Here is a 23314-nt window from a genome sequence, read left to right as displayed (position 1 = left end):
GGTAAAGGTGGGGCATGTGTGTAGTCACACACACACACACACCAAACCAACCAAAAATAACCCACATATTTGGCCTGCCTTCAGGTTAGCTACGCAGAGGAAAAACTCAAAAAACATTTTCCTTCAGGTAAGAACGATTGTAAAGCCTTGCTTTGAACGCTTGGGTTATTCCAACATGGCTCTGTTTTCAAACCTTAGACTTGGCTTGGCCTGTGTGAAGCTCTTGTTTCAAACAGTCCTACATTAAATGTGCACTAGAAAACTTTCAGTGTTCATGAACAGTGTCCATACGGGCCAGTTAGTAGGCAACACGCTGACATAGATTAGAATTTACACCCCAGCTAATGTGGACTAAGGCACCGTGTAGACAGGCTCTAAATTTGAGGCTTTCCCTTTCCAACGTACCTGCTAAGGACATAATCAGGTACCAGACTCCTCTTTTCTTAGTTTAAAAATAAAATAAAATAAATTGCACCCATTTGTCTCTGAGATCCTATGCACATTAATTAGATGCTACCTTGCACCTTATCCATATCTGAGAGGATATTGCAGCTGTTCCTGTTTTCAGAACTTGGAACTTGTAGGATTCCTCACCTAAGATTTTTGGAGACTAAGAATTGCTTAGTGGCAAAGGCACAAGAATAGGATTTGAAAGATCTAGGTTATATTTCTGGCTGTGCACTAACTTCCAGTGTACTCTAGGCAAATCATTAGTGCTCTTAATCATCTCTCTCATGTGGGTGGTTTAAGAAGGATTTTTATTACCCTTATTTCAAAGATGGAGAAACTGAGGCTTAGTCTACACTTGGGAGGGAGGAGGGGGAAAAAAATCTAAGTTATGCAACTTTAGCTACGTGAATAACATAGCTGAAGTCGACGTCCTTAGACCTACTCACCGTGGTGTCTTCACTACGGTGAGTTGACTGTTGCCACTCCCCCGTCGACTCAGCCTGTGCCTCTCATGGCACTGGAGTACAGGAGTTGACGGGAGAGCGCTCGGGGTTGATTTATCGCATCTAGTCTAGATGCGATAAATCGACCCTCGCTGGATCAGCGACTGATCTGGCAGGTAGTGTAGACATACCCTGAGACACTACCTCATTAATGTTTGTAAAGGGCTTTGGGATCTTCAGATGGAAGGCTGTGTATTAGGACATTACTACAATAGAAATCTCATCTCACCAGTGCCATGGAAGCACCAATTTCCTGTTACATAGTATAGCTGCTGCAGCATCAGGTGCCAGCAGGTTAACCTTACATTTCTCCGATTTAATTAATCCACAAAGAATTGTGATACTGGGGGTCTCAGATAGCAGGTGGCTGGAACAGACATTTTTTGTCATTATATGCATCTAGTTCATGCACTCTCTAAAGACCATATACCTTTCTGTAGGTTGAGCTATGCTTAAACTCCAGGGCTGGCTCCAGGTTTTTTGCTGACTTAAGTGCAAAAAAAAGAAAAAAAGAAAAAGGGGGGGCGGAGTGCTGCCACTGAAGCAAAAAAAACCCCCAAAAACCAGAGTGCCGCCACCGGAGGAGGGGTGGGAGGGGAAGGCCTGCTGCCCCTTGAAAAGTGCTGCCTCAAGCACATGCCTGGAACGCTGGTGCCTAGAGCTGGCCCTGTTAAACACCAGCCTCCTCAATTTTACAGCTTGTCCCTGTGTGATGGCTTATAAAAAAAAAAATCAAAGTTAATAGAAAAACAAACTCAAATACTGATGACTGCTGTAAGAGTGTATCCTGGGTTGAATATACTGTGGAGGTCACAGAAAGGTGTCAATGAAGAATTGTGCTGTGTCTTTTCCTCATATTTTGTCCTCTTTATGGAAAAAGGTTTCTTCTGGATTGTTCCTAAGCAAAGTAAATATCTTTGACTTCTCCTAGGATGAGTAATGCTATTTACAGTCCCTGGTTAATTGCTCTACAGAAAGCAATGATGCTTGCCTGTCTTGTGAATCTAGCAGCTGGTCCAAGTGCTGGCTCAGCAGAATTGAACTGTTCACTGTGCTGAGCCTTGCTGAACAAAAAGCAAACTGTGCCCTAAAAGCCCCAGTGTATTACATAGTTATTGCTTCCTATTAAGGACCTTGCCCTTGCAAGGTGAGAGTTGCAAACACATGCTCCTTTCCTGTGTAAGCCCACATGGAACTTTTCCCACCATGAACAGGCTCTGCATTCTCAGTCCTTCTGGCCACACAAAAAAGTGAGACTCTAACTGTCACTGAGTACTGACTCCTCTCTTATGCTAGTGGTTGGCCCAGGCCACATGTCTGGGATTAGGAAATAACTTTAAATACTCTTGTCAAAGCAAGTGGAGTTCAGTTTCTTGGGTTTTGTCCCATTTTTATTAAAGGAAAGGAAGGATAATTTGGCCTAATAGGCAAGTTATATCCTTTTCTCTTGTAGCGCCTTCCCCTTTCTGTAAATGTAATGCACAGCAAGATCTGTGTGCAATGACGCTGACATTTTATTCGTCTCCTTTTTTGAAGAATTAGATATAATGCTCAGACTTACAGTATTTTACACAGAGTTTCAAATGAGAAATTTACAGCTGAAATTACTAAGAACAGTTGGAACAGATAATTGAAGTTTCATACATTAATTTATCATGTAAAAATTTTCCTTAACATACATAAAAAGCTCATGTATATTTTTACTCACAGGCAGTAAAGCACCTGAGAACACCAGAGTTTAAACCGTATGTTATATTTGTGAAGCCTCTTGTTCCAGAAAAGAAAAAAAATGCACCATCTCCAACTTCAGAAGAAATCTCAGCCCCACTTGTAAGTATTTTAACCTCAGTTCTTAAGATACCGAAGAAACTATTTGGAATATTTTTTCATAAGAGAAACCTGTTCCTCCAGCTGAGTGAGATAACATAACTGGCTCTAGTCTCATGATGGGAAGTCAGGTTGAGAGTTCTAAGTAGCTACATTAATGTGGCAATTACCTGGGAACTCTTTTTGCCTTCCTCGGCTATGTCTCCTTGCTGATTGGTCAGTATGGACAGCAAAGCATCCTCCTACAGGATATGCGTGAGATGTTCGTCAAGATAATGATATCCAACAAAACTCAGATTTGAGATTCAGTTTTTATAAGCTGCTACAGTTTTCAGAGCCCCCATGCTAAGGTGACTACGACTACCGTTACTTCAGCTGCCATACCTTCATCCCTTATATTAGTTGACTTAATTTTCCTGAAGCGTGTTTTGCCTTTTCATATTACAAGTGTCTTCATGCTGCATTACTTTTCCTCAAACACAAGTAAAACAATAAACACAGTTGCTGACATAGTTGTTTCACTGAAATAAGCTACCCACGGAGGCAGTTGTAGGAGAAAGTCAGATGTTTCTTGAATTCATTTAGGATTTGTTTCTGCAGTATGAAGAAAGAGTAGGCAGATAATCCAAGAAAAGTAAGCAAATTATTCAAGGTGATCATGTTTCTTGCACTTCTTTCTAGAGAAGGTTTCGGATAGAATGGGAGGCATAAAACATACAATTAGCAGACAACTTGTATCTGGGCGAGGCAGAAATCTGCTGGAGAGTCACTAGCAATCCTGTTTGTTTGTTTGTTTGTTTGTTTTGGTCCGGAGGTATAGTTTCTTCTTAGGAAGACTGTACTTTGTGTTTGGCTCTTACCATGCAAATCTTCTTGGGGATAGGGATGTGGGGTTTGAGAAACAGGCTTGTTTTCAATTTAACAACACCCACCATGACTTGAACAGAGTTAGAACTTCAGAGAGAGATTCTGCCCCCTAAAATCTAACCGTGTCAGGAATGCAGGAGCAGGAGTAAGAATCTACTCTTTGTAGTCGTACAAAATAATTCCAGTTCACACCAGTGGAAACAACTAGTGTAGTCAGATTAGTTAATAACCTTGTTATTCTGCCACTGAGCAGCCTCCATGAGTACCCAGGCCACTTTTGCCTCATAACTGCAGAGTGAAGCCCAAGCTGATTAGGCTGTCCTGACATAACAAGCAGTTTAATCTTGCAAGGAAGAGGAAACTAAGCTGGTTGGTATTATCTCTTTAGAGAAATATCAACTCATTGTTCATTTATTTTGGTAATAAAGTGTGTGAGTTCACATGCACACTGCCTGTGGGATCCTGCAACGTTTCCAGTGAAGCGTTCAGTGTTGTTAAGCTTGGACACATCTGTTCCACTGTCATTGTTTTACTTTTGAAGGGAGTATGGTTGGCACCTGAGTTTGACTAGGTGCACTTTGGTTACTTTGAGTGCAATGCCATTTTACTTTTGTAACCATTTCAAAATCCCTCACTCACTCCTTCTATCCCTGAGGCCATATCACTCCTAGCATTAGCACCTTGCTCATCAAACTTGATAGCAAGAATTCATTTTATCCTTTCACATTGGCAATAGCTTTTTTGTTTTATTTCCTTTCAAAGTAGTTGACAGAAACTTGGGGAGGATACAAGGAGGCTAAAAAAGTCATTAGAAGGATAGAATGACTATTGCAAGTTTAATATCTTCTCACATATTGGCCTGCAGGATGAAGAACAGCAGGACATTATTAATTCAGCAGCATTTATCGAAGAGCAGTATGGCCATTTAATTGACACTGTGCTGCTGAAAGAAGACCTCCAGAGTGCCTATAATCAGTTGAAAACTCTGCTAGAGAAGCTGAAGGAGGACTCATTTTGGGTGCCAGTGAGTTGGGTTAGATCATAACCTGCTCTCACATATCAAAAGGAAAGCCTGTATAAAATGTGTTTGTAAATATAAAGATTATATGAGGGAAAATGTCAGCTGCACTCCAAAACCGCCAGCTTGTCTAGAAAGTAACATGAAAATGTCATATCAGTTAAACTAGACAGACCCATCAGTCAGACGCTGACATGGGGTACCTGAACCACAGTTTTTAGTAGTGTCATTTAAAATGTTGAGTGCTCAGTGTAGATTGACTGGTAAAAATTTAGTGATTTTTAAGCTTTGTAAATACTTTGTGATGTAGAGTGAAACTTCACCTACTGTCTAAGGTTCCATCCTGCCAATGGCTATGGAAACAAGTATCTTAACTCAGACAAATGGTCCAAGAGTGTGTAAGGGACAAAGCGGGCCTTGGAGATTAAATCTATGTGGCTGCGAGACTTTTCCAAATACTTCAGGAAGTTTGGATATACCGAATTTTTTAGTGTATAGATAAAATGCAGATATATTAGGATTTTGGAAATCTATGACAGTTCATAATTTGCTAAGTCTGCTATTGATAAATAGTACATTATGTACCTAGAAGTAACTGCTTTCCATTTGCCTGCCACTTATGATCTTTCCTATATATCAAATCCTTTAGCTCCAAATGTAAGCCCATACTTATTTTTGTCTTAACAATATGAAGTTATTGTTAAGCAAAATCACTGAGACTTCCCACAGAAAATATTGTAACAGCATTTCATATAAAGTCACAGCTTTTCTGTCATGGAATCCGCTCCCCATTATGTGCTCTTCATGCCAGGCATAGTGTTGCAGCTCTCATAGCAGGATAGCATCGCCTTCACTGGGTGCTGTGACAGTCTCTCTGTCAGGTACTCTGGCCCTCTGGCTGGGTCAAAATCTTTTAATCCACCCTCCTGACTCACAGTTGTCCAAACTAGGCTTCAAAACTGTTTTTAACAGAATCAAACTTTCTACCCTCTCTGGTGCTCTTCTTCAGCCAGTTTCTTCCCCAGTTATTCAGGGTCCCTCCCAGGCTGCTCTCTGCCGAGATAGCTTTCCTAACTCAGGGCTCTGCAGGAACCATCTTGCTCCCTACCATCTCTGTCCCCAGTTGGATCCTTTCAGGGCTTAAACCTGGGTCCTTTTATACAGCAATCACCTCATTCCTCTCAGGTGAAGCGCATTCTGTACTCAGGGCTGGATCAGCCCCAGGCTCAGCAAGCCACCCTGTTACATTTCCCCTCCAAAAAACAATAAGTAAAATGTTTCTCTTGTCTAGATTCAAAACAGTGTTCAATCACATTATTCATTCAGAGTCTAATATTGACCCTAAATTTCTGAAAACTCCAGTGACTCTGTGTGGTTACTAGACCCCAGCCTATTCATGTGATCTTGCTATTATGTAAAGAGACCATGCATCTCAGTTTTTTTAATGAAGTCCTTGGAACTTCTTATGGAACACATGAAATTTCCGGTTTTTCTTTTCATCTATCAAAATGTTTAGGTTTTTAATAACTGCAGAATGTTTGTCCAAGATCAGTTCCACTCTTAAAGTGTTTTGCACACTGCTTCATTCTGATCAAGAAGTGAGCATGTGCTTTGTGACAATCATTGGGCAGGGTCAGTGCTTGTCTTATGACCACATTGCAACCCAAGTCTAAGACAGAATCAGTCTGGTCAGTGCAAACCCCCTGCTCTGGCCGCAGGAGAAAGTGCTGGTGGTTCTTCTGCTCCCATCTTGCTATTGTCATTGGAAGGAAGGGGTGGCACTCAGCTCTTCTGTGATTTTCTGACCCAGGCAGCACAGAGCTATGAAAAGTGAGTCAATGCCAAGATATTCAGTTTTTTCCTGACCTTAAGGTTACCACAAAAAACATTTGGGTTTTGATTTTGAAAATATGGTCAGCTTACCCATATGGTAAAGGGGAGAGCACTGTGATCAAATAAGTCTTGGCATAGGAGTTGATTGACTGACCAGTTACTACAAGCATATGTTATTGCAAGTATAAAGTTTCTCACATAAGTCAACAAGTCTGTGGTAAAACAAATGAACCCCAGTAACATTATGGAGACCTCAATGAATTATAGAGTGGAGGAGAATTTCTAGTGCTGTGACTCTGAGGAGATGGGTCATTATTATATTTGAAAAGAGTCATATCACCTGGATGGAGCCAGGTATGCCTTATATGACCATAAGCAGGGCTTTCCACCATTCTTGCATGTTAAAGGTTCAGTCCATTCAGTGGAGCCCAGGCCGGAATTTGGCATATTAACATTTTATCAGGTCTTAATACCAGCTCACTAAATGCATAAACATCTTTTGCATCTTGTTTCTGTTGTAAATTTGAAACCAGCAGAAACTATGCTTCATGAAGAAATCCTGCTGTTTTCCATATTATTCATTTAGTACATTATGTTTTATAGGGAAAAGTAAAATGACCTGCTAAAGGATCTTATAGTCTGGAGGTAGACCAAAAATACAAACTACCAACAGAAATGTAGAACTACAATGTCTGAGACCAGTAAAGAAACAGAAATGAAAGTCCCCCCACTGGCCCCACTGTGCATACCACACAAAGAATGTTGTTAGACATAACATGAGAATTATTGTTGCTCAATTCCATTTCCTATCACTACAACTACTGAAACTCTCACAACTACATTTATATCCAGACCCATCTCAGTTCATGTACTTTAAGACTCCCTTTCACTTCCAGTAGTCAGTGACCCAGATTGCACATATCCAGTTCCTGAAAATGTTAAAGTCTCTAAAAAGACACTACCCAGCATGAGCAACAATCATCTTCTTACTGATAATTTTACTTAGTAATAAAACTGAAGTTATGGTTGTGTATGATTTGGAGGCAAGGAGGCAGGCTTGGGTTTCCACATAGATGTGCCCCCATCCTATGTTCCCCTCCCCACCTTCCACCTCTGAATGGAAAAAATTATCATTTTTACATCTATAGGGAATGTATTACACTTATAATAGCTATATAAATACTTAGCAGAGACAGAGGGACCTGGGACTGGATGAGCATGGAAGGGTAGCTGGGGCCTATGTGGATATGCAGAAAATTCAGGCAAGGATTTGGGTGGAAGCCAAGAATCAGAAGTGAGGCTGTCAGGTCCAGCTGACAAATCTCTCCCCTAGTGGACATACAGTCTCCATGGCCAAAGCAAGTTTTGTTTAAAGTCTTCTCCTCTCACTGTCCTCCTTACCTAGTTAGCTTCAACAGAAGGAGGGACAATGGAAGTCTTACAACAAAAATTTCCCCAGGAAACCAAGATTGTGGTTGGAATTTTCAAAAGTGACTATGAGGTACAAGTCCCCTTGAAAGTCAGTGGGAGTTGTGTGCCTAAATCACTTAGGCCAGAGCTATGCTAGAAAAGGTTTGCTGGTATAGCTAGAATGGCAAACTCTAGTTGTATAGACAAAGCTTATACTAGGGAAAAGGTGCTTCCTCCTCCCCCCAGTCCCATGCCAGTATAACTGTATTTACATTAGGTTCTTGGCAATACAGACATTGCAAAAAGTTACAGTTCGAACTGACATTATACTGGCAAAAGTATCTAGTAGAGACCTAGCCTTAGATGTAGAGGAAAACTCCACCTTGTACCCTCTTTGAGGAAGACACTTTCTCAGGCTGCTGGGCCTGCAGTGGCCTGCCAGCGAGAAGCTCTGGACTGCCAGATTGGTTCCTCTCTGAAAAGCCACAGGTGGTTTGCCAGAGAGAAACAGTGACTCCTCCATGCCAGAACCACAACCCCTGAGTGTCCAGCCGCTTTGCCTGCAAGTCTCTCCGCACTCTGCCTCACCCACCACATCCCGGCGGGGGCAGCTCACAGGCAGTGCTGCTGGATAAGCATAGCTGGTAGTTGAGGCACCCTCTCTATTTTATAATTGTTGAGCATAACTCTCCGAAAACAATTTTAAACTGAAGAGCAAAATTTCACACCAAGTGACTTTGTGAGACTATCAGATGGAAAGGTGGTGCCTTTGTGTAAAATAATCAATGCCTCTGTAGATTTATTTCAGATTACTAACATCTTTAATAAATCCAACTAGACATGATAAAATATATACTGTGTATCACCATGAACAAGGGTGTAGGTTAGATGAAACAGCCTTCTCTGTGCTGTAAAATAATATCATCAGAAATCTACTCAATGCAGGAATTACTATCAAACCACTTACAAAATGGTAGCAGTAAAAGTACAACATAGTTTCAGTTTGCTTTATTGTCCAGTAAATCCCAATAGAGGAAATAGTTGCTAAAAGAACCAAGACAAATGGAAATGTGCAGATTTTGTAAAATATTTAAAATTACAATAACTGAAAACATTTCATGGTCTAAATTGGTATCAAACACTGAGCTACAATGTCTTTTGCAGTGTGGTTCACGTAATAAATGATCTTTGCCTCCATTTCTATCCTGTGCGGGCATCAAACCCTGTAGTTAAACACAATTGCCTTTTTATTAATTTGGGAGAATTGTGATGTGAGTTTTTTAGGTGCAGTTTTGTTTGTAAATTCAAAATAAATTATGGCAAAAGTAGACATGTATGTGGTGAAGATTTTGGGGCTGGAGTGGGGAGTTGCACTTTTATAGGAAAACTGCATTCATTCAATGCTCCATTTTATTTTACAATCCTAAGAAAACATCAGCCAGTTGTAATATGTATCCTTAACAGGCCATCAGACTTTCAAGATGTGCTAAGTGTCTGCTGTATTATCCATGCCTGGTGTAATCTCCTGCAGTTAGGAAAGAAAAGGGAGGGAGGGGAATTGAAAAAAATCAGTTCATAATGGAATTGCAATTCAAAGTCTTGACTCCATGAGGAGTTATGCCTGAGGCTCCAATTCAGCACAGTAGTTAGCACATTGACTTCAGCAAAACCTAAACATGTTTAAATATTTTGTTGAATCGGGGCCCAAGTGGGAGGTCTACAAATTGGGCATCCTGGGACATTAAAAGGATAAAGAAATTATTTGTGAATGTCTCAGATTTTACAAACCTTTTAGGACATTTATTTAATCTTTTTGCCAATTTTGTCCTTTGGCAAACACCAGTTTCCTCCTTTTTGCATTTTGAGTGCATTATGAAATGAAATTTTGCCTCACCTTGCCAGGGCCCATTGTTTACTCACCAGCCCCATGATGTCAATCATCATATAAAGGCCAAATTCTGCCCCTAATAAACCAGCTATTCAGCAACTAACCTAATTTAAAATTTCATTTACTATTTAGGGCTCAAGCATTTCTGCAACAGCCAGGGCCTGTGGAGAGGGGGTGCAGGGAACTGAATGATGATAGGCAGGGTCCCAACTGAATGGGTACACCGGGGAGTTGGGTGGTGTTTGTACTGGCACCAGCTGAGGGGCTTGTAGGGGAAAGATCTCAGCTGGCTGGAATAGGAGCAAATAGAAGAAGGTGGCAATGTCCAGGCTTCAAACACATTGCTGGAACAAATTCCAGCTGGAGTGGTGATTTGCGGGCCCTGTAGGACCAGCAGGTAAGTTGAGAGAGGAAAGGATTGTGAATCTCTCTCACTCTGTCTCTCTCACACACACACCCTTTCCCCATCCATACAGACATCAGTTATTTCAGTAGATGCCATGTTTAAATGCAAGCTTGCAGGTCCCTCAACAGTCCTGCATTTCATGGGTGGGCAGGCACCTGGCAGGATTTGGACCAGTCTCTCCTAGGTATTATGTACATGCACTGACTGCAGAAGGGGTAAAATACACACACAAATCAGGCCACATCACTAACACTACTTTGTGACAGCAACATACAGTTTTAGAAAATGGATAAAGCCAAGGCACAACTGTATACCTAGCTATCCCGAGAAGCAATGAGATACCGCGTGGTATTCCGGATATAGTGCCGTGAATTCTGCCAACGAGAAGGGAAGAGTATAGATTTGTCAGTGACACTGATTATCTATTAAAGTGACTATTAGGATTTTAATTAAAACAAGTACACTGTCTGATCATGATGCTTTTTTTTCCTCTTAAACACGTCTGCATCCTGTTCCTTCAGAACTTACGTTTCTGCAGTGCAGTAATGAGTCATTAATGGGCTTAATCTAGTCTTTTGCGGATCGCTCATCCATGTTTTCTGTTTTATTAGTAGTTAGTGTAAATGCCTGAGGCCAAAAGTAGACCCTGATTTTGGATTCTTCTGATTTGGACATCTCAGCATGAGGTGTCTTGGGTCTGATTTTCACATGTGCTATCTCCCATAATTCTAGTTAAAGCCATGGGGAGCTGAAGGTGCTCGAGTTGGGCATCGAATAGCAGAAGCCACTTTTGAAAATGCAGCATTTTTAATCCTGATTAAAGCATGTGTTTCTGAGCTACCAAAAATGTGCCACACCTCACAAAACAAGGAAAGACATAGACCCTGCCACAGAAAGTTCACATTCTAAATCATGTATTTTACTTACTTCCTGCCTGAAACCTTGATACAGAATTCTGTTAGTCTTCTAAATTTCCTAGAGCTGAAGTACCAGGACACTAAGGGTACCTGGAAACCCAGGTCTTGCTTAACCCTTTTGACAGTAATGCAGCATACAGGAGGGTGTAGTGGGCCTCTGAATCATCTTCAGTAACTGAGGTATCCAAAATGGGCTCAGCAACTTCATTTTAAAATGAGAGACAGAGACATGGCAATTATTGTGTAAACTCAATAGCCTTCCTTCAGCAATGAGCTGCAGCTGTTCCATAACTTTCTTTCCTTCTCTGTAGGGAATTCTGTGGCATTGTGATTTTTACTGCATGCATAAGCAGTGTCTTAAGGGAGACATTTAATTCTGTGACAGAGAAATTGGGGTTAGCAACTTTTTACAATTATGGGAGAGGACTATGCTTTCAAAGCGGTGTGGGGGAGAAAATGCATATACAACCCCAATTCACTAATAACAGGGCTTATACACTCTTCTCCCACACTCTGCTTAAGAATTTACCCCAGATTCTCAAATTCTTCCAATGCTGAAAAAATTAATTAACTGAAAGTCAGTAGTTGCTTTGACTTAAAAATATAAAGTCTTAGTTCCACTCTGGAGAGTGGCACATAGATTATGCCCCAAAGAATGGAATTGTGCCTATAACGTGCTGTCTGGGCTGAGAACATCCCTCAGGTAAATCATGTTTCAGGTGTTGCTAAGACTGCAACATGAGGCAGCTCTTCTTCCTCTTATGATATGATGCAGGAAGCAGATGGAGTCCTTGGAGAAATTCTTGCAGAATGGAGGAGCTATGAGGAGAGAACTAGCATAGATACATGCACCTGATTTTTTTATAACTTTCTTTTCATCCCATTGCAAACTGAATTAAACATCCTAATAAAAGGAATTGGTTGTGGGGAAAGTCAGTAACTTACAGCCTGCCAGTGTGAACACAACATGAGCCTCATACACAGGGGTTCTCAAAGTGGGGGTTGGGACCCCTCAGGAGGTCATGAGCTGTCAGCCTCCACCCCAAACCCTGCTTTGCCTTCAGCATTTATAATGGAGTTAAATATATAAAAATATTTTTAATTTATAAGGGGGGGAGTCACATTCACTATACAAAAGTCTGAGAATCACTGCTCTAACAGACCACAAGGAACCATAAAGTTAGAGAAATTTCCGGTTTAGACTCCAGTGACTTTACAAAGTTTCAGTGAGAAATCAGTCGCTGCTGTCGGTCAAATTAGGGACCCTGGCCAGAAATTAAGGTTCAGACTCTTCTTTCAGTGATTTTGTCACTTATTCCAGTTTGTAGCTAACCAGAAAAAGCCAGAGCCTAAAATCTTGTTCAGCCACAAATGGATTTTATATCTGAAATCATGCATATGATGTGATAGACCCAGGCCAGTTGGGAATAGCAGAGTAGTTGACGGGAGATATACTGGTCACTGAAAAAGCAGTTTTCTGTTCCCTGAGTGACCAGAGCAGGGGCTGCTCCAGGCTAATGAGAACACCTGACTCCAATTAACCTGCTTAGAGTAAGGTGAGGCTGTTAAGCACCTGACTCTAATTAAGGCCCCTCTGATGCTATAAAAGGGCTCACTCCAATCAGACCAAAGGGAGCTAGAAGAGAGGAAGTGCATGTGAGGAACTGGGAGCAAGAGGTGTGCAAGAAGCTGGGCCCACGTCCAGACTAATCCGCGGCATCGGCGGGTTAAAATCGATTGCTCGGGGATCGATATATCGCGTCTAGTCTGGACGTGATGTATCGATCCCCGAGCGCGCTTACATCGATTCCGGAACTCCATCAACCCGAACGGAGTTCCGGAATCGACACGGAGAGCCGCGGACATCGATGCCGTGCTGTCCAGACGGGTGAGTACCTCGATTTTAGAAATTCGACTTCAGCTACGTTATTCACGTAGCTGAAGTTGCGTATCTAAAATCGATTTTAATACCCTAGTCTGGACGTGGCCTGAGAGTGAGTAGGTATCCTGCTTGAGGACTGAGAAGTACAAGTGTTATCAGACATCAGGTAGTGAGGACAAAGAAGATGTTGGTAGGAGGCTATGGGGAAGTAGCCCAGGGAGTTGTAGCTGTTGTGCAACTGTACCAGGAGGTGCTCTAGACAGCTGCAATCCACAGGGCCCTAGGCTGGAACCTGAAGTAGAGGGAGGGCCCTGTGGACTCAAGAAAAGAGATCTTCGAGTCATTGTGGCTAGTTCTCTGAAAACATCCACTCAATGTGCAGCAGCAGTCAGAAAAGTGAACAAAATGCTGGGAATAATCAAGAAAGGGATAAATAATAGGACAGAAAATATGTTGCCTCTTCATAAATTCATTCACCCACATCTTGAATACTGTGTGCAGATGTGGTCGCCCCATCTCAAAAAAAATATATTGGAATTGGAAAAGGTTCAAAAAAGGGCAACAATGATTAGGGCTTCTGTATGAGGAGAGATTAATAAGATTGGGACTCCTTATTTTAGAAAAGAGGTGGCTATGGGGAGAGATGATTGAGATCTATAAAATCATAACTCTTATAGAGAAAGTAGATAAGGAAGTATTGTTTACTACTTCTCGTAACACAAGAACTAGGGATCACCAAATGAAATTAATAGGCAGCAGGTTTAAAACAAATAAAAGGAAGTCTTTTTTCACACTATACACAGTCAACCTGTGGAACTCCTTGCCAGAAGATGTGAAGAACAAGACCATAACAGAGTTCAAAAAAGAACTAGATAAATTCATGGAGGATAGGTCCATCAATGGCAATTAGCCAGGACAGGCAGGAATGGTGTCCCTAGCTTCTGTTTGCCAGAAGCTGGAAATGACCAACAGGCAATGGATCACTTGATGATTACCTGTTCTGTTCATTCCCTCTGGGGCACTGGCCACTGTCAAAAGACAGGACACTGGGCTGGATGGACCCTTGGCCTGACCCAGTAGGGCCATTCTTATGTTCTAGATACACATATAGCCAATGTAAGACTGTTTTAGTTTGCTTTAATAAAGGATGTACATGCCCAGAACTACAGGATCCAGAGAAACTAGCCAACAGCTGAGCATGCACATTTTGGTTTGGAAAACTTTAAGATCAGCCAATTCATCTCCTGAGCCTAGTTTAGTCTGACTATAGTTGCAAACAGTGTTTCCAGGAATAAAATGATTATACATGCCTGCCAATCAATCTCAGACTTCCTACGATCATATGTAGGTTTAGGGTCACCAAGTCGCTTCAAAATCCCCTGATTTTCAACAGTGATCCTCACTATCTCCCTGTTCTGCTTCTCCCTATTTGAGCTGCAAAAAACAAATGTGAATGAAAACCTTATTTGTAAAACCATAGAATTCTCAGAATCTTTGTGCTGAATGGCTGACACTAATGAGGCATGAGCTGATGGTAACAGGTGGCATATACTCAGTCAAAATAATTTTATCTGTCCTCTACTAAGGGGCATAACTGATGTATTTCGCTGAGTTTGCTCACTTATGATTAACTCTAGTCCACGGCTCTCCAATAAAGGCGCAATACCAGATGCTGCCTAAAACCCAGCGTTGTGAAATCATATTTTTTGGCATAAGTTCCCCCTCCAGGCTGATTTCTAGATTTATTATTGTTGGTTACTTTGCAGCACCCCAAACTATAGCAGGTGTTTCCCAGTGCATATGTAGAGCCCTGCCCCAAACAGCTTACACTATATCACACGTGCTGCAGGAAAGAAGCAACAGAACAGAAATGAAGGGTGTAGAAGGGAAGACAGTAATAAAATGCTGCTGCTAGACATGTGCACCACGAGTGGAATCTTGTCTATAGTTTTAAATATACAAAAAGAAAATACATATTTTGGTCAGCTCACTTCAGATGGGTGTCCTAGTAGGACTAGATTATAAGGAGGGGCATGAACGTGGCTCGGGTAGTGATATATTGTTAAATCAGTTTGGGAGGGCATTCCATGATTGGGGAGGGCAGCATGGAAAAGGGCTGACATGTTTGAGGGAGAATGAGTGTACTGCATATCTGTCATGACTTGACTATGGGGCAGCCATGCCTAGGGGTTAGAACAAGAGTCAGACACCAAGCAGCGGGCCGGGCCAGGTCAGGTCAGCAGGTGATCAGAGGCAGAGACAGTGCTGAAGGGCTGACTGAACCAGCAGGAGTAGGCAGGGTCAGGTTACCAGCAGATCAGAGTCATTGGATGATGGGTTGGAACATACTGCCCCCCCTCCACAACCGTATCAGGGTTGGAAGTGCAGAATGGGTGATGGCTCATGAAAGACAAGGTTTGACAAATAGGGAGGGACAGAGCTATGCAGGGCTCTGAAGGCGAGGAAGGACAGGAAGCAAAAACTTCTTGTGGAATGAGAGCAGACAGTTGAAGGATGCAGGGGGTGGAGGCTGATATGGGCTGAGAGAGAGGCCAGCTTACTGGACACGTTTTGCATGGATTGGAGGGGGTGATATGGATGCCAGGGTGGCCAGAGAAGAGAAAGTTGCTTCATCCAGACAGCTGATGATGAGGGTCTGGGTGCGAGTTTTTGCTGGGAGGCCAGGTGAGTTGAGTTGGAGAGTGCACAGAGAAAAGTAGAGCAGGCCAAGGCCAGAGCCCTGCAGACTCCAGGCAGAGAGTGGGTAAGGTGAGAAGACTCCCCCCCCACACCAAAGGAAAGACAGTCAGAGGGGCAGGAGGACAGTGCTGCAAAGGCATGCATGCCTGTGTATGTGTAGGAGATGAATGGCAGCATCAAAAGCCATGGGGGCGGGTCAAGGAGCATGAGCATACAGTTGAGGCCCGTGGAGTGGAGCAAAGAGCAGTTACTGCTTTGTCCCCTTCCCTCCCAGAAACATGTAAAAGTGACTTTCATGGTGGGGTGTGGCATATGAGTGCTGCCCTACTGGTGCAACTCCAGCTGCTTCTGCCAAAAATGGCCCCTTTTAAGCCTCAGGGCATCATCTGGCCTCAGATGGTAACATGTCCCCAAAGGCACCAGTGCAACTTCTGAGAACAAAGGAGTGAACCTGAAAGGATGATAACTGAGATAGCTCTATCTTTTGTGAAGCATGAGTTCTTTGCAGCTGGACTGTCTGCTGTACGTTTTGCTATGCCCAGCACAATGGTGAATCTGATCCTGAGTGAAGCTTTGGGCTGCTCCTGTAATCCAAATAATACTATCTACCTCCTCTGAAAGTATTCATTCCAGCAATCCACCATCCCTGTCCCACGCTGAATGGTAGCTAACCTCTCTGCCAGCTGCTTGTTTTCTCTTTCGATTCTACCAATTTTCTTCTGGTCCTCCTGTGCAAGAGACCCAGTTTTGTGATACCACTCTCCTGCTTCAAATCCTTCCTCAAGAGGCATTTTATTGGGTTAGTGTCCCATCAACCTCCACTCCCATAGTCCATTATCTGCCAGCCAGCCCCCCATGCCCACTCCTGTCATCCATCATGTCCATAACTGCCATGCTCTTTGCTTGTCCATCACTACTGCCTTCCCCACTGGTTCATCCAAATAAATATATGTATTTCAAAGAAACTAACAAGATATGCAGAGGCCTGGAGCATCTTTGATCCTTTTACTATGATTTCTGCATCCTCTCACTCTCTCCACCCCCTTTCCTAGGTGTGAACCCTTGCTGTGCCACACCCAAAGTCAGTTTACTTATCTGAAGCACTGCCTGATTTTTATGGCACTGTGTAAAGCATGATGAATAAACCTCAGTTAGTACAGGAAAGAACTGAACACGCATGGAAAGACGAGTACCTGAATCTTGCTCATTTTAAAGTGATGGTGAGTTTGTGCTCGTGGGGGTTTATTATCAACACGAGGTCTTGCTGGAGGAAAAAGACAAAATCAAAATGAACGTTATGCTATGATGAGTCTTCAAGAGCTGCTGACACCCTGCTCCCTTTCCCCAGTCTTTTATTACTTAACACAACATCATAAGAACATAGAACTGGCCATATTGGGTCAGACCAATGATCCATCTAGCCCAGTATCCTGTTTTCTGACAGGGGCCAATGGTAAGTGCTTCAGAGGAAATGAACACTTCAGGTCATCATCAATCGATCCATCCTGTCATCCACTCTCAACTTCTGGCAATAAGACGCTAGGAACACCCAGAGTATGGGGTTGCATCCCTGACCATCTTGGCTAATAGCCATTGATGGACCTGATGAACTTAGGGGTACACAGAGGACTTCCAGGGGATACATCAACTCATCTAGATATTTGCCTCGTTTTACAACAGATTACATAAAAAGCACTAGCAAAGTCAGTACAAATAAAATTTCATACAGACAATGATTTGTTTATACTGCGGTATATACCATATAATATTTATATTCCAATTGATTTATTTTATTATATGGTAAAAATGAGAACATACGCAATTTTTCAGTACTAGTGTGCTGTGACACTGCTGTATTTTTATATCTGATTTTGTAAGCAAGTAGTTTTTAAGTGAGGTGAAACTTCGGTGTAAGCAAGACAAATCAGACTCCTGCAAGGGGTACAGTACTCTGGAAAGGTTGAGAATCACTTCTTTTTGAACCTCCATTATAGTTTGGCTTTCATAACATCCCCTGGCAACAAGTTCCACAGGTTGACCATGCATTGTGTGAAGTACTTTTTGTTTTTTTGTTTTAAATATGCTGCCTATTGATTTCATTGTGTGACCCCTCATGCTTGTGTTATGTGAAGGGGTAAATACTTCCTTATTCACTTTCTCCACCACATTCATGCTTTTGTAGACCATTATCACATCCACTCTTAATCGTCTCTTTTCCAAGCTGAAACATCCCCATCTTTTTAATCTCTCCTCATGCAGAAGCTGTTCTATACCCTTAACCATTTTTGGTCGTCTTGGTACCTTTTCAAATTCTAATATATCTTTTTTATATGGGACGCATGACCAGAGTTGCATGCTGTATTCAAGGTGCGGGCACACCCTGGATTTATACAGAGGCAATATGATATTTTCTGTCTTATCTATCCTTCTCCTAATGGTTCCTAACATGCTGTTAGCTTTTTTGGCTGCCGCTGCACATTGACCAGATGGTTATAGGGAACTACCTACAATAACTCCAAGATCTCTTTTTTGAGAGAGAACAGCTAATTTAGACACCATCATTTTGTATGTATAGGTGTGATTTATGTTTTCCAGTATGCATTATATTGCATCAAACATTGAATATCATCTCTGTAACAGGGCCAGCACCCGTCTCTCATGCGTGCCCCCTTTTCTCTGGCCAATAGTGCCTGCAAACACAGTTCTTTTCACCTTGGAGGGACCCACCTCTTGTGGATGGCCCCCTTTCTCTTGGTTAGGTGAGAGACTGCTTTTGGGGTTTTTTGATCTTCAAACAGGGTGGCACTCGCCTCTTGTGAGCCTCCCCCCCCCAGCTCATAGTTTTCTTGGCTGGTCTTCGGCAGCTCAGGCCTCCAGCCAAGCCACACATTCTGTCCCCCTTCTGGGGTATACAGTCCAAGTTCTTTCTCAGCCCTGGTACGGGCCATAGCTCTGCAGTTAGCTGCCTGTGGCCTGCTGCTCATCTAGCCAGCCTGGAACCCAGCCCTCCCTCATCAAGATCCACACAGCAACTGAATTTCTCTGCACTCTGCCGCTTGTCTTATATAGAACCCTTCTGCCCCCGATTGGTCGCTCCAGCAACTCCTCTGATTGGCTGCTCTTCTGCAGCCACTCCAGGCTGCCTGGAGAATTTCTCGCTGCTCTATTCTGGGAAAAGGTGATGCAGGGCCATGAGGCCTCCAGAAGGGGACCTCTGGACGTAGCCCATCTTGCCATAATCTGCAGTTTTGTTGCCCAGCCACTCAGTTTTGTGAGATCCCTTTGTAATGCTTCATAAACTGTTTTGAACTTAACTATCTTGAGTAATTTCATATTGTCTGCACATTTTGCTACCTCATATTACTCCTTTTTTCAGATCATTTATGAATATGTTGAACAGCACTGGTCCCAGTACAAATCCCTAGGGGGCACCACTATTTACCTCTCTCCATTTTGAAAACCGGACATATAGTCCACCTGTTTGTTTTCTATCCTTTAACCAGTTACTGATCCATGAGAGAACTTTCTTCTTATCCCATGACAGCTTACTTTGCTTAAGAGCCTTTGGTGAGGGACCTTGTCAAAGGCTTTCTGAAAGTCCAAGTATGCTATATCCTCTGAATCACTCTTGTCCAAATGTTTGCTGACCTACTCAAATAATTCTAATAAATTGGTGAGACATGATTTCCCTTTACAAAAGTCATGTTGACTCTTCTCCAACAAACTGTTCATTTATGTGTCAGATAATTCTGTTCTTTACTATAGCTTCAACCAATTTGCTTGGTACTGAAGTTAGGCTGACCGGCCTGTAATTGCCAGGATAGCCTCTGGAGCATTTTTTAAAAATTGGTGTCACATTAGCTATCCTCCTGTCAACTGGTACAGAGCTGATTTAGGTGATAGGATACATACCACAGTTAGTAATTCTGCAATTTCTATTTTTGAGTTCCTTCAGAACTCTTGGGAGAATACCATCTGGTCCTGATTTATTACTGTTCAATTTATCAGTTTGTTCCAAAAACCTCTGGGACAGTTTGTCACCTAATAAGAATGGCTCATGTGTGGGAACTTTCCTCACAGCCTCTGCAATGAAGACTGATGCAAAAAATTAATTTAGCTTCTCTACAATAGCTTTATCTTCCTTGAGTGCTCCTGTAGCACTTTGATTGTCCAGTGTCCCTACTGATTTTTTGGCAGGTTTCCTCCTTCTGATGTACTTAAAAAAAAAATTTGCTATTGGTTTTTCAGTCTTTGGCTAATTGCTCTTCATATTCTTTTTTGGTCTGCCTACTTATATTTGACTTGCCAGAGTTTATGCTCCTTTCTATTTTCCTCAGTAGGATTTAACTTCCAGTTTTTCAAAGATGCCTTTTTGCCTCTAACTACTTTTACATTCTTGTTTAGCTGCAGTGGCACTTTTTAAGTCCTCTTGCTATGTTTTTTTAATTTGGAGTATACATTTAATTTGAGCTTCTGTTACAATGTTTTAAAAAGTTTCCATGCAGCTTGCAGGCATTTCACTTTTGTGTCTATATCTTTTAACTTCCATTTAACTAGTTTTGTCATTTTTATGTAGTTCCCCTTTCTGAAGTTAAATGCAACAGTGGTTATATTATTACCATGGGAGGTATTTGACAGATTTACAACTGGCTGAAACCTCCAGTATCCGTTTCTCAGACTCTTCTAAGCAGCAGTTTGAATTTTTAAGGAAAAAATGTTCCCTAGTGCTGAAGAATTTGGGGAAGTTGGCAGCATTTTGTGAAGTGTTCAACCAGGTAAATATGTCAAAACTTTTTTTCTCAGATGGCTGCATTTCCTGGTTTTCAGCCCAGATGAAACAAGAAACCCAATTACCATAAGACTTCTAGCCCAATTTACAGACTAAATGGGTTCTGCTAAGCAATGAAACCTTGAAGATTATCAGAACTAAATCTGCAAACCTTTTGAATCTCATCATTAATTATTAGAAAGTATCTCATATTTTTAATCTATTCATTTTATCTCTGAATCAGAATAAACAGAAATTAGAGAATCTTAACTTCAAATTAATAAAAAGCCCAATTGTCCTAATAATTTTTCCATCAGTGCTTGCAGGTCACATACACATTTTTCAATATTTATGTGTGTATGATATTCTTATCAATAAAACTATCTGATCACTAGCAATGCCAATTTAATAAACTCTTCTTACCTATCCTTCAACATCAAAAGAAACTCTTAATAAGTTTGGGTATAAATCTGTATGTAAAATTATAAAGTTCTGAGAAAGTTTCAAATCCTCATGAAACCCTGTGTCATTCTGTGAATCCACTGGCTCTCATCATGGAAACTACAAACTAACAGGAGTGTATGTCATCTTAAAACATGTGTCTGGACTTATCTTAAAAAGAGAAAGTACCCATATTTCCCAGCAGGATTTCCTCAAGCCTTCTTTACTTATACAGAGTCCTGACTGAAATTCCTATTTTTCTGGTGTATATAATTTACACTTTCTGAGTTGTATGGCTAGCTATCCTTCAGGAAAATGTCTCATCCGGTTTTAAAACCTTTTAACTGTGACTTCAGAAATGTGGAGGAGAAATATTTAAGAAAACATACCGAGTTCTAGTTTGTTCTTGTGAGAGAGATAGTCACCAATGTCCAGTTCTTTCTTCATGGTGGTACTCTGCCTGTGATTGGCAACAATCACTGGATATGCTAAGTACTCTAAACTGCTCATCTTTGCTGTTCTAATCCTAGATACCAAGTAAGGAGATAAAGCCCTAGTGTAAAATGAGTTGTACCACTGAAAGTTGCCATAGATACTCCACTTATGACATCAGAGGCCAGCATTTGCTATAGGAGAAAGCACTGCAAGCATAACAAATCGTTTTGGTGAAATTAACCAACCAGCAAGCAGCTTCTCACTGCAGATAAATATTTCTTAATAAAAATAGCTTGCTCACACAACCAGATGTTCCAAAAGGATTCTAAATCTGTAGCTTTCTAAATGCTTCTTATAATTCCTAGTACTATTGTGTGTATGTATGTTTGTTACCTCACCCCTCCCTATGTTTGGAACTAAATGCAGAATTCCTTTCTTTGTGTTGCCTTTCCCTCAATAACTTCTACACACACGCACATGTGCACACGCAGCAGCACCCTCCCACGGCCACGTCTCTATAAAACAATCGAGTTGTTCTTCCTCCAGGGTAGGAAGGAAGATGAATTATTTCTACACTTAAAAACTTGGAAGGTGCTGAAATACTATGGTGATGGGACCAGATAAGCACCTAGACAGGTAATCTGTCTGGCTCAGGAAACTGCATGTAATTTTAAGTGAATCTTTCACATTCTTAGACTAAGAGAATTTTCATTGGGACTCTCTAATTTGCTTTTCTAATATTTCTTTTTTAATTATTTTGAACACAGTGCAATAAAGGTGGTTTATAGTGCAATGTTGTATGTGCTAAGCAAACCCACTAGTATTCATTGGACAATCAAAACTAAGTTGTGGAATATTGTTATGCGATTAATTGCATATAGTGACCTAATAAATAAACAAAAAATAGAGCCAAACCCAAACCCACAATGGGAAAGCCCCGAACTGAACATGGGTGTTACAAGCAGAAAGTTGATAGTGCTTTTGCACAGACAGTAATGCTGTACCTGTCCCTGCCCCATGGCAGCTCAGCAGGAGGTTGGTAGAACAAACATGTTTAAGGGATATTCATATCTCAGAAAACATCTTATAAGACACTAGGCTATTTCTCAAAAGTGTAGGTGGCTCTAGGGTACAGCATCTGCAAGGCATTGATAAAACAGTAGCCTGTTGCAGTGGCTCACTCCTCTAAGTGAGAGTCTCGCAGGCCCTTCTTCTGTCGCTTGTCTCAAGCATTAATTCAGTAGATTTTTCCTTTTGATAATTAGGGCAAGCAACAATATAATACACTGATGACTTGACAATTTAAGTTTGAAATAAAGTTAAATCTAAATAATTAAACCTTTCTTTCAAAATTTAAATACCTCAACAACAGAGGTGAAAAAGGAGGAGAAAAGGGAAACACTGCATGGGAAATGCTCCCTTTAGTGTTTGTTACTACAGGATGGTGTGACACAGATGCCCATTTGCGGGTCAGTGCTCTGTTAGCAGCTCCCATCAGGCCTGACATACTACAGCTAACAATAATCATAATCTGAATGTAAAAGGTGTCATGTAAACTATAATTGGAAAACTAATACCACACTGATACTTAAAATTATTGCATGTTGTACATATGGGATGTGTACGAAGAGTTATGGATATGTGCTAGAATTATATTATTAAAATGTGTTTGGCAAGCAATGCATAAGCTCATTGTGCCCTAAACAACAGAATGTGTATTTGTTTGTCTGACCAACCAGGCACAGACACCAAAGGCACATGTATGTAAAAGGCAAACAAAGCCATCAACGTAGTGAGTGGGGGGAGACGGGGTCTTCCATGGATCTGAACCTCAAATGATAAGTAATTGAGTCAACTAATTGTATATAATATTACTGTATTACAAAATTGGGGGTAAGGTGTTTTATGAAAGCTAGTGTCACATTGTGAAATATCTGTATTAACACCAGCTGAGGCATTATGGATACTC

The 23314-nt window shown here is 41.5% G+C and overlaps 3 protein-coding genes across 5 annotated transcripts in view; 1 reads left to right on the top strand and 2 right to left on the bottom strand.

Moving 5' to 3' along the window:
• The window catches only part of MPP3 (MAGUK p55 scaffold protein 3), a 50036-nt gene extending 40800 nt beyond the window's left edge, over positions 1-9236 (top strand). The window contains exons 18-19 of the mRNA XM_050935129.1: positions 2664-2783; positions 4513-9236. Of these exons, the coding sequence (XP_050791086.1) occupies positions 2664-2783; positions 4513-4692 (300 nt within the window). The 3' untranslated portion in view covers positions 4693-9236. The remainder of the gene's footprint in view (positions 1-2663; positions 2784-4512) is intronic.
• Positions 9237-9349: 113 nt separating this feature from the next.
• Positions 9350-23314, bottom strand: part of LOC127040667 (ras-related protein Rab-18-B-like) — a 28161-nt gene continuing 14196 nt past the window's right edge. Inside the window, exon 8 of one of the 3 annotated variants that reach the window (XM_050935135.1) lies at positions 9350-9433. The gene's annotated coding sequence lies outside the window, so the exon portion shown is untranslated. Of the gene's footprint in view, positions 9434-16894; positions 16966-23314 lie in introns of those variants that run through there. The other 2 variants (XM_050935139.1, XR_007771500.1) reach the window with 2 other exon arrangements.
• On the bottom strand, positions 10517-23310 carry CFAP97D1 (CFAP97 domain containing 1). The gene is made up of 5 exons (XM_050935140.1): positions 21300-23310; positions 16895-16965; positions 16311-16429; positions 14312-14435; positions 10517-10576 (listed from the first exon to the last, which is right to left on the bottom strand). The coding sequence occupies exons 1-5, from the start codon at positions 21418-21420 to the stop codon at positions 10517-10519; spliced, it is 495 nt and encodes a 164-aa protein (XP_050791097.1). The 5' UTR covers positions 21421-23310.

This window comes from Gopherus flavomarginatus, chromosome 25, assembly GCF_025201925.1.
Source record: "Gopherus flavomarginatus isolate rGopFla2 chromosome 25, rGopFla2.mat.asm, whole genome shotgun sequence".
Taxonomy (NCBI): Eukaryota; Metazoa; Chordata; order Testudines; family Testudinidae; genus Gopherus; species Gopherus flavomarginatus.
This window is presented reverse-complemented; position numbering and strand designations above follow the sequence as displayed.